General features: G+C 37.6%; 1 protein-coding gene across 1 annotated transcript; it reads left to right on the top strand.

Annotated features, from left to right (window-relative positions):
* The first annotated feature begins 566 nt into the window (after window positions 1-566).
* On the top strand, window positions 567-11,263 carry SCRG1 (stimulator of chondrogenesis 1). The gene is made up of 3 exons (XM_007523007.3): window positions 567-1,039; window positions 8,955-9,210; window positions 11,103-11,263. The coding sequence occupies exons 2-3, from the start codon at window positions 8,969-8,971 to the stop codon at window positions 11,155-11,157; spliced, it is 297 nt and encodes a 98-aa protein (XP_007523069.1). The 5' UTR covers window positions 567-1,039; window positions 8,955-8,968; the 3' UTR covers window positions 11,158-11,263.
* The last annotated feature ends 268 nt before the right edge of the window (window positions 11,264-11,531 follow it).

The following is an 11,531-nucleotide window of genomic DNA, read 5'->3' as shown; positions in this document are numbered from 1 at the left end:
AAAGAGACACCTGCAACACTCCTTCATTGCTCATGAAGCTTCCTCCCTGCAGGTGGTGACTGGGGACTTGAAAGAGAATCCTTGCACACAGCAATGTGTGCTGTACTAGGTGTACACCACTGCTCGGCCTGTGGTGTCATTATTTCTGAGTCATTTTAAATTTGTTTTTCAGTAATTGGTAGTGCCTTATAGTGAAGACCTAGAGAGCTGCCCAGGGACCAAGGGCTTGAAGCCTCTGGTCCCCACCTGCAGAGAGAAAACTTCATAAGCATTCTTTCTCTCCTCTCTCCTCTCTGTCCCTCTCAATTTCTTTCAGTCTATGTCAGAAAAAAAAAAAAAAAAGAATAGGAAAGCTTTTAAGGAAGGGGATGAGATATGGAACTCTAGTAGGAACTGTGTGGAACTGTACCCCTATTACCCTATGGTCTTGTCAATATTTTTTATTTTATAAATAAATAAAAAATAAAAGAGACTATGTGGAGATGCTTAAAAAGAAAGAGTTCTAGATGGTGATGGGGGAAAAAAGTAACCATGAAAGGGTAAGAGGTATTGAATTATCTTTAATTAAATTAGCCATTTCCCCCTCCTTTTCTCTACTTCTCTCGCCTGCTTTCTCTGTTTCTATTTCTGTCTGTTACACACACAAGCATACATATATTTCTCATAGAAGCATTCCTTTTGTGTTCCTTTAAATCTTTTTTTTTTTTTTCTGCAAGGAAAGTTTATCTCCCTGAGATTCCTGTAGAGACTACTTAACTCCCCTCTGCAAAGAAGCTACTTTCTTCATTCTTACCTGGTTTAGAAGAATCTTAGGGAGGCAGTTCTTAATAATCCTCTCTCTCTTCCACTCCCTCCTCCCCCCAACCCTGGCTGGAGCTGTGAGACAGTCAATCCAGGCAAAAGACAAGACTGACAAAGGTTCATTTATAAAGAGCCTCCTTCTAGTACCTCCCTTCTCCTCCTTCTGCGCAAAACCTTCTACTGAGTTGGAGAATTTAAGAAGCTTCTTCTGCCAAGAAGGCCAAAAGGAAAGAAGGGGGTATGTATTTTTTAAAAATCATTTTATAATTTATTCTATTCCCTAAACTACTGGTATAAGTTAGAAGAGAAGTAAATCTTTACATTGAATCTGAAGAGGACAGAGACAGAGAGCCTCTGTGATGATGCCTGCACTTTAAAGAAAGATGATGCTTCCAAGGATAAAGCAAAAGAACTAGATTAAAAGCAAATAGTATGTGTACATTCCTTAACTTGTGAAGTGACTTAATGAAATATTTTTTAAAAGGCAACTTCATCACTCTTAGTCCTCTTTAATGCCTAGATATATTCTGAATTGGTACCACACAACAGGACCTTATTATTTCTGCCTCTCAGGACTATGTGAGGATGATGAAGTATATGCTTTTATATTTAATGCAGTCACTATGTCTCCATAATACCTACTCTACAGAAAGATAACTATAGTGCCTAAGAAAACAAATGCTTTACTTTTTTAAAATCCTAGTTCCTAAAAAGAAACTAGTAAAACTGTGAATTCAAAAATGAATTCAAAGAAATTCAAAGAAAGAATTCATTGAGTTCATCCTTGATGAGTCTACCATGGAACAATACAGTGTCTGTACAACTAGGATAAAGGGAACAGTTTTCCCTCCTTGGGGCTTATAAAAATTCCTCTTTAAAATTTCTTAACTACACTGACTGTGAGTTTTCCCAAATGCTGGTCCTTTTTACTTGTGATTTTTATTTACAGTGAGCAGGAAAATGGTTAGAATGATGCATGGCTGGTTATTATTATCAATTTCCACCATTCCCTGAGAGGTCTGCAGATAGATCAATATCAAGGAGGATTGGTTCTTCCACTGATGAAAGTCTCTTGGGTATTTGAGCTGATCTTATTTGCTTTAATGATGTTTGAAATGTTTATCTACTTGCAAAGACTGCTTCTGTTTCTTTAAAACATCTTTTAGAAATTTCACTTCAGTACTCACTCTAGCAGTCAATAAGAAAAAGAGAATTTTAAAAATAACAATGATTTTTTTCACCCTTTAAGAAGATAAATGAGAAACATCAGACTAGATAACAATTTTAATCTCTTCCAATTGCAATTTTGATATTTTAAATATCAAGTTCTAGGCTGGAATTTTCACTTGCTTTTCAGCCTTTGCCTCCCTTTAATTCCATGTTGAAAGAAATCTTAAAATAGACTGCCCTTTCTGTCTAATTCATCAACTGTTTCATTCCATTGCTCCTAATTCCAGTTACCAGAACTGACATCAGCTGCTTATATGTGTATGGCACCAGTGAATGTTTAATGACATAGTTCTGTGGATGTTGGCCATCAACTAGAATTTTTCTTTTCTTTTTCAAGTTTCTATTTAGCTCTAACCATTCAGAAAACTTTGCCAGTGCCAAATATCCTCACACAACCAAAACTGCAATTCTCTACTATGTGGAAAAGACTTAATTACCTAATTGGAAATGCCTTGCCCATATTCTGTATCATCTACATTAACACGTTTAAAGGGATGCCACCATTGGGATACAAATAGTATTAAATAACATTAGAAATTATATTGATTGAATAAAACTGAATTTCAAAAACCATAAATAGCAAAGAATCTCTTTCTTACTCTTTCAGATACTCAGATTTTAGCTTTGCTTTCTTTTACGGTTTGGATGTACTCCAGAAGAAACTTTAAGTGCGTGTATTTCAAATGAAAGAGGAAAAAATAGTAGGTTTCAAATCTGCCAAAGTTATTTCATTCTTGTTGACACTTGAAAATATATGGTGTCGGTGGATTGCCAAGAATCAAGGTTTCCCCCTTCTAATGAGGAAAATCAACCAATATATAACAGGAACATAATAGTTCAGACATTTTTCACTTGCTAAATAATAGTTAAAGCTACTTACCTGCATTTAATTAAAGTGAAGATTTCAATTCAAACATATAATTTATAAAGTGTGTTTTTTTTTTAAATAGCTACCAGTACATGTTTGCCAGGTGTGGAACTTTCTTTCCATCATAGTGTGTGACTGAAACAGACAGAAACATTTTTTGCTCTGGCATAGGAAGAAAATCTGAAGAGGTACATACTATGGCCATACAACCACTTAGATTTTTGGCAAAATATATGTTCATTCCTTTAGTGAATGTCTTTTCAACAGCTACTATGAGCCCAACATCAAAGCTGGTATCCTGAAAGATGCAAAGGAAATAAAGTCTTTGCCTCCCAGTGTTGGCATGCAGTGTTCATTCACCCACTCATTTCTTTGCCTCCTTTCTTCTCAGTCTACGCTCACTGCCCATAACTATCAATACATTTTATAAATATTCTGGTAATTCTCAGTTATATTTCTTGCTTTCTCCTTCAGACTTATATTCAACTACTTACTCAAATTCTTCACTTAGCTATCTAATAGGCATCTTAAACATCACTTGCCTGAAAATTTACTCGAATTGCTCCAGTTTTGACTCTCCAACATACTCAGTAAATGTCAGTATCATTTAGGTAAACAAAACAAACACCTAAAAGTCATTCTTGATTCCTTCTTTCTTTCCTTCATCAACTTTTATCAAAGCCTTTTGTTCTTCTACATCAAGTCTTGTTCTATCACAATATCTTTAAAAAGCAGTCAAGGATTTTTTTAAGAGGGGGCCCAGCGGTAGTGCAGCAGGCTAAGCATACACGGCCCGAAGAGCAAGGACCAGCATAAGGATCCGGGTTTGAGCCCCCAGCTCCTGTTGAAGCAGGTCTGCAGGTGTCTATCCTTCTCTCCCCCATCTTCCCATCCTCTCTCGATTTCTCTCTACCCAATCTAACAGCAATAACAACAACTACTATGATAAACAACAAAGGCAACAAAAGGGGGGAAATGACCTCAGGGAGTAGTGGATTTGTAGTACAGGCACCAAGCCCCAGCAACAACCCTGGAGGGAAAAAAAAAAAAAAAGAATTTTTTCAAGATAGAAATTAGATCATGTTACTATTCTGTCAAAATCTTCCAATGATTTCCCAATATAACCAGTAAAATCCAGTTCCTTATAATGTTCTATAGTCTTTCATGGTCAACTGTCTTAAGAAAAGTGCTAACCATAACAAGGTATTGTCAAACTCACAGTTCTTAATGTAAGGATGTATTGCAGTATGGGTTGGATCAGGGAAGACTTCTTAGAAAAATGTTTGAGGTTTGTTATCAATAAATAGTTTCATCAGACATTCAAATAAAGGAAAGATATGACAGGGAACAAGGGAACAACAAAGCTAAAGAACATGTAAAGATTATTGGTCTGACTGACCAAATCTAACTGATCAGTGTAAAGGGGAGGCAGAAGGAAGGCCTTAATATTGGCCCTAAAAAGTTTACAATCTTGAGGTCTAGGAGTGGCATGTCTGGTAAAGCACACACACTACAGTGCACAAGGACCTATGCTTTACAAGAGGTCAAACAGTGCTACAGGCATCCCTCTCCCTATCTACCTCCCCTTTTCTTCTCAATTTTCTCTTGTCTCTAACTAAATCATAGTTTTTAAAAGTTTACAGTCTTCCTACATGGTAGAGTGCACATTTTACCATTTGCAAGGACCTGGTTTTGAACGTCCAGCCACCATATAGGAACCCTTGTATAAAAGAAGATTCAAGAATGGAGGAGGAAGGCTGTGGTGTCTCTTTTCACTCTCCTTGCTCCCCTCTCTCTACTTCTCAGTCTCTACCTATTAAAAATGTCTTCTGGGAAGGATGGAATCATGTATGTACAAAGTCCTAGTGAAAACCCTGGCAGACAAAAAAAAAGTTTATATCTCTAGGTTGTTTCTCAAGCTAAAAAAATAGTATTTTCAGAGAATCATTCACCTAACTCTGCAAATAGGATCCAAAATTGTGTTAGTCTCTGGACATATGGTGATAGACAGATTACCTTAGTAGGACTTTATATCTGTTGGGAATGATAGAAAATGAGTAATCCCATACTTACATAATCTAAATTGTTATAAACATCATGAAAGGAAGAATGCATTATGGAAGACCCAGGCTGATGCTATTAGATTGAATAGTTAGGGAAGGCTTTTGAAGAAATGTTTAAACTGAGACCTGAAAGTTAAGAAGTCAACAAAGTAAATAGCACTCTTAGTAGAGGGAAGAACATACAGAAAGATTCTAACAAAACAACAGAGTTCCTTTTAACCATATGAAAATACTTTATACATCCTTATTTTAACACTTTCTATGGGTGAGATGAACTGTCTTCTTTTTTATTATTATTGGCTAGAGACCGAGAGAAAGTGAGAGAGGAGATGGAGAGATAGAGACAGAGAGACACCTGCCGTCCTGATTCACCACTTGTGAAGCATTGCCCCTCCAAGTGGGGACCAGGGGCTTGAACCTGGGTCCTTGCACACTGTAATGTGCGCCACCACCTAGCCCTGATGAACTGGTCTTCTAAGAAAAAAATAAATTATATATTTACTGTTGAATGTAAAACATTAATTCCCCAATAAGGAAATAAAAAAATAAAAAAATTATAAATTAACTTAAGTGGCTGAAACTATATAATATTGTGGGCATTTATAATAAGAATTATACATTTCTTCTCTGAAATTAAAATTTACCTAGGGAACCAAAGAGACAACTCACCAGGTAGGGCATATGCCTTGCCTTGGGCATGGTCTAGGTTTGAGTCCTGACACCACATGGAAAGCATTGTAGCAATGGAGGCAGCCCTGGTATCGTGATGCCTATCTCTCCGTCCATATAATGCTCTTTACCTCTCTATCAAAATTTTAAAAAAATATGCCAACTTAAGTACCCCATCATGGTAGGTGTTTGAGAGGGGGAATTCAAGCCTCTGTTTTCAACTGAGGCTAAAATATAGTAATTTGTGTGGGATAAAAAAAAAAAAAAAACTTTCAACAGTTGGCTAGGCAGTGGCACACCCAATTGAGTGCATATAGTATTAAGAACAAGGATCTGAGTTCAAGCCCCCAGCTCCCCACCTGCAAGGGGGAAGCTTCACAAGTGGCAAAGCCAGTCTGCACGTGTCTGACTTTCTCTCTCCCTCTCTATCTTCCCCTCCTCTCTCAGTTTCGCTCTGTCCTACCCAATAAAAAAATGGAAAAACATGGCCTCCAGGAGCAGTGGATTCATAGGACAGGCACCAAGCGCTAGTGATAATTCCTAGAGGCAAAGAAAAAAAAAGGCAAATAGCAGAGACAAAATTCTGATGACTGCTAGAGAAAAGAAGATTCACCTATAAAGGAAATCTCAAGACACTACCAACAAATTTCTCCACAGAAACTCTAAAGGTTAGAAAGGCCTGGGAGATTATATTGATAGAATTCAAACTTTAAATGGAAAAGACTGCCACCCAAGAATACTTTATTTCTGATAGGTTATCAATCAGATCTGAAGGAGGGATGAAGAACTTTTTCAAATAAGCAACTGCTGGAGAAATTAATTCCTACTAAACCAGACTGACAAGAAGTATTTATATAAAATAAAAATATAGAATGACCTCATTCATCAAAGAAAAACAAATAAAGCCAGGAAATAACACTTAGTGGAGACTATGGATTTGTTAACAATGGATTATGATGTGGAGGGGGACTATAGGAAAGGAGGCGGCCCAGTGAACTTTGATGGAGGGATATTGGTGCTTTGGTGGAGGGTAGTGGTGAGGTGTTAAATCATACTTTCAAAACACTTACAGGCTTGTGCACCAAGGTTACCTCAAAAACAAGTAAAAACTATTATTAAATTTAAAAAGATATTACAGGTCAAGAACCACTACACTTGCTGATACAGTTTCTTCTAGAAATTCACTTGAGTTTTGCAACCTCAAAAAATTTTCAAGGGGCCGGGCAGTGGTGGTGTGCCTGATTAAGCATACCCAGTTAGGCACACATAGGTATTGAGCACAATGACCCACACAAGGACCCAGGTTCGAGACCTGGCTCTCCATCTGTGGAGGGGGGGATGCTTCACAAATAGTGAAGGAGATCCACAGATGTCTCTCTTCCTCTCTCCTCCCACCTTTTAAAAATTATTTATTGATTTAATAATGATCAACAAGACCATAGAATAGAGGAGTACAGTTACCACCACCAGAGTTCCACATCCCATCCCCTTTAGTGGAAGCTTTCCTATTCTTTGTCTCTCTGAGAGTATGGAACCAGGATCACTATGGGGTTCAGAAGGTTGAAGGTATGGCTTTTGTAATTGTTTCTCTGCTGGACATGGGCATTGGCAGGTTGATCCATACTCCCAGCCTGCCTCTCTCTTTCCCTAATGGGGCAGGGCTCTGGGGAGGTGGGGTTCTAGGACACATTGGTGAGGCTGTTCCTATTCTTTGTCTCTCCGGGAGTATGGAACCAGGATCATTATGGGGTGCAGAAGGTCAAAAGTCTGGCTTCTGTAATTGCTTCTCTGCTGGACATGGGCATTGGCAGGTCAATCCATACTCCAAGTCTGCTTCTTTCTTTCCCTAGTGGGGCAGGGCTCTGGGGAGGTGGGATTCCAGGACACATTGGTGAGGTTGTCTGCCCAGGGAAGTCAGATTGGGATCATGGTAGCATCTGCTTGATGGCTAAAAAGCATTAAGATACAAAGCATGACAAATTGTTTAATAATTAGGAATCTAAAGGTAAGAATATAGCAAATGAGTTTTGGGGTCTCCATTTTGGAAGAAGCAAGGAAGTCTATTTTAGGTATATTCTTAGGGGCCCATGACTTTACTACTTTTTGCCTGAGCCCTCAAGTTGGCAGAGTAGGTTGAACCAGCCTCCCTTTGGAGTGTGGGGCAGTCCCTACCTTTGTTGTTCTACTCTGAGGGCAAGGTCCTGTAGAGGCTGCCAAGAGGGTCCATGATGCTTTTCCTGATGGCTCTTTCCCTTTTCTATCCCTGCCCCTCTCAATTTCTCTCTGTCCTATCCAATAAAATGGGAAAAATGGCCACCAGGAGTAGTGGATTTGTAGTGCTGGCACCAAGACCCTGGAGAAAAAAAGAAGAAAGGAAGAAAGGAAGAAAGGAAGAAAGGAAGAAAGAAAGAAAGAAAGAAAGAAAGAAAGAAAGAAAGAAAGAAAGAAAGAAAGAAAGAAAAGAAGGAGGAAGGAAGGAAGGAAGGAAGGAAGGAAGGAAGGAAGGAAGGAAAGAAGAAAGAGAGAAGAGAAAAAGAAAGATTTTCAGTGTGGGCCAGGCAGTGGCACATCTAGTTGAGAGCACATGTGCAAGGACCTGGATTCAAGCCCCCAGTATCCAGCTGCAGGGAGAGTTTCATGAGTGATGATGTAGTACTGCAGATCTCTATCTATCTCCTCCACTCCCTCTTAATTTCTCTCTGTTCAAATTAAAAGGTGGAAAAATGACTACTGGGAGCAGTGAATACATTGTGTAAGCATCTGAGCTCCAGTAACAACTTTGGTGGCAAATTTTTTTTTCTTTTAATTTTTCATTTATAAAGCACAGGACTTGAGAACATGAGGTTCTGAATTCCATTCCCTATGTCATACCCTCTAGTTCTCTTTCTTCCAGATAAAAAAAAAATAAGCCTAAAAATACTTTGAAAGGCTAACAAAAAGGGGGCAAAAGGAAGAAAAAGTAACTTTTCTCTACTGAACATACAAAAGGAAATTATTTTGGATACTTGAAGAAGCAGATTGTAGCTAATATCAATACTTCTACTCCAATTCCCACCCCACGCCCATCATTTCTCATTCAATATTTCTTTGAGGAACTCATGAATTTGATGTTTAAGAAGCATACTAAGTGATTTATATTGTAGATGGTCATAAAACTAGACTTTGAGACATATTCAAAAAAGCAAAAATAGTTTAAAAAAATCAATTCCTATCCTTTCTGTCCTTGTGTTTATAAGAATGCTATATGACTTTATGTTCCACTGAATCTCATCTTTAAAAAAAAAAAATCACTGAGAGAATTTGATTTTTTTTCCCCACCTCAGGTCTGGAAATCAAAATGAAATTTATAGTACTTGTCTTTATCATTGAGATGGCTTTGCTGTCAGGAATCCAAACCTTGCCTGTAAATCGTCACTCTTGCTACAGAAAGATACTAAAAGATGGCAACTGTCACAACCTTCCAGAAGGAGTACCTGACATGACAAAGATTGATGTAAATGTTCAGGATCATTTCTGGGATGGGCAAGGATGTGAAATGATCTGCTACTGCAACTTCAGTGAACTGCTCTGCTGCCCCAAGTAAGGAAATATCATAAAATACACAGCTAGGAAATATATATATATGCATAACAATTTTTAAAATATTCATATTTACTTATTATTCAATAGACTGAGAAAAATTGAGAGGGTAGAGGGAGATGGGCAGGTAAAGAGACAAAGAGACACCTGCAGTTCTGCTTCACCACTTGTGAAGCTTTCCCGTTGCAGGTGGGGGCCAGGGGCTTGAACCTGTGTCCTTGGGCACTGTAATGTGTGCACTAAACCAGCCTGGCCCTATATGTATGATAATGTTTGAGAATCACTGTAGTAAATGATGATACAAGACCTTGAGTTAATCGGTCTCATAAAATCATCCAAATTTCCCAACTTCATAAATGAAATGCTTAGTCTAATATTTAAATACCATGCCTGATTTTTGTCATTTTGTTTCATTTCGATAGGTAAGATAGAATGCAGAAGAGACAGGCAGGTTTATCACTCATGAAGCTTTCCTCCCTGCAGGTAGGGACCAGGGGCACAAACCTGGGTCCTTGTGAATGGTAACATGTGTGCTTAACCGGGTCCACTAGTGCCCAGCCCCCATGTCTGTTTTTTTTTTTTTTTTTTTAGTCTATCACTGTAAGACTTGAAACCAATTTACTAAAATGCATTTTCATTTATTTTTATATAATTTATCATTATCTGTGTTAATGAATAAGACTAGAAGTATAAATACACAAACTTAATTTTTAAAATCTTTATTTATTGGATAGAGACAGCCCAAAATTGAGAGGAAGGGGGAAACAGAGGGAGAGAGACAGCGAGAGACACATACAGCACTGCTTCACCACCACTTGCGAAGCTTCCCCCCTACAGGTGGGAACCAGGGGCTTGAACATAATGTGCACTCAACCAGGTGCACCATCCCCAGCCCCCAAATTTGTTATCTGGAGTTTTTTTGTTTTGTTTTAATACCAGAGCACTGTTCAGCTCTGGTTTATAATGGTACGGGGGATTGAACCTGGGGCTTTGGAGCCTCAGGCATGAGTCTCTTTGCATAACCATTATGATATCTACCCTCTGCCTATTATTTGGAGTTCTAAGCAGCAACAGATTTGCCTTATTAAAGTAGAAAGCTTTTTTTTGCAGAAAACATAAATTTTAGTTTGTCTCCTGTTTTTAATTTTTATTGAGATAAAATTACAAACAGTACTGCATAAATTTAAGGGGAACAATGTACTTCATGAGAAAATGGCTGCCACAATAAATTCAGTTAACATTTATCATTGCATATACTTACAAAATTTGTATTTTTATTTGTATTGAGAACTTTAGGATCTACTTTCTCAGTAACTTTTGAGCATACCTTACAGCAATGTTTCAGATATACCATACACACATCATTATATTACATATAATGTCCATTCCTAATGAGCCACAATTATAATACAACCTTGCACATAAATACAATTTAATATATCTTGTACTCTGTATTATATGACCTTTCCAACAATAGTAATGTAGCTTAATATTTCTTCCTTCCCCAGAAAACTTAAGACATTCATTTATTGACTCCTTCTGTGCCTTACCTGTATAGTTAAATTTCATGGCCCATACCTACTCATATCAGAGAAGTAAAATTTGGGAATGACATTAAATGTTTTGAAGTCACCCAATCTTTTTTCATTACAGATAAATGAAAGCACATTATCAGTAGCAAAGGAGAGGTGGAGGGAATTAGAATTGATTACCTTCTTGGTTATTGTTGATCCTGTGGCAAGTGTTTCCACTCAATCTCTTTGTATTTTATTCACCTAAAAAGAATAGCCATATCTGAAATCCTTGAAATCACTGTCCATTTTTAACCCAGACATGATTAATATGTCTCTCATCTTTCAACTGAATTTAACTCATATTCTATTTTCTTTCAGAGATATCTTCTTTGGGCCAAAGATCTCCTTTGTGATTCCTTGTAACAATTATTGAGATTCTTCAAGTATTCCAGAGAACACCTTCCCTAATATCCAAATCTTCTGTGTAGTTGTATTCTAGTTTCTATCCAGTGCAATAAAGTAGTTTTTATAAATTCTTATTTGTCAAGGACAAGAAACTTTGTTAAGTAGGTAGGAATGTAAATTATTCATTAGTCTTTGTGGACATCGTTAACATTGGTTAAAACTTTTACCTAGAAAATTTTCACCTACAAAGTGTTCACTGTCCAGAAAATGAATTCTACCACTCAAGTAAAATAGCCATTCTCCTGGCTCAAATGTCAGTTTCAGGTCTTAGTTGTCAGTTATTGATAATGTATACATAAGACCGGACTTGCCACTGAACTTTTTGGAAGGAAAACCGGAAGT

Source organism: Erinaceus europaeus, chromosome 2 (genome assembly GCF_950295315.1).
Source record: "Erinaceus europaeus chromosome 2, mEriEur2.1, whole genome shotgun sequence".
Classification (NCBI taxonomy): Eukaryota; Metazoa; Chordata; class Mammalia; order Eulipotyphla; family Erinaceidae; genus Erinaceus; species Erinaceus europaeus.
Note: the sequence above shows the minus strand (reverse complement) of the source record. Positions and strands in the feature narration are given on the sequence as shown.

Bases quoted from the DNA above. Each gene is read 5' to 3' on its own strand.
- SCRG1 (XM_007523007.3), top strand. From the start codon at position 8,969: ATGAAATTTATAGTACTTGTCTTTATCATTGAGATGGCTTTGCTGTCA. The intron at 9,211-11,102 runs GTAAGGAAATAT...ATTTTCTTTCAG, and splicing joins GAACTGCTCTGCTGCCCCAA to AGATATCTTCTTTGGGCCAA.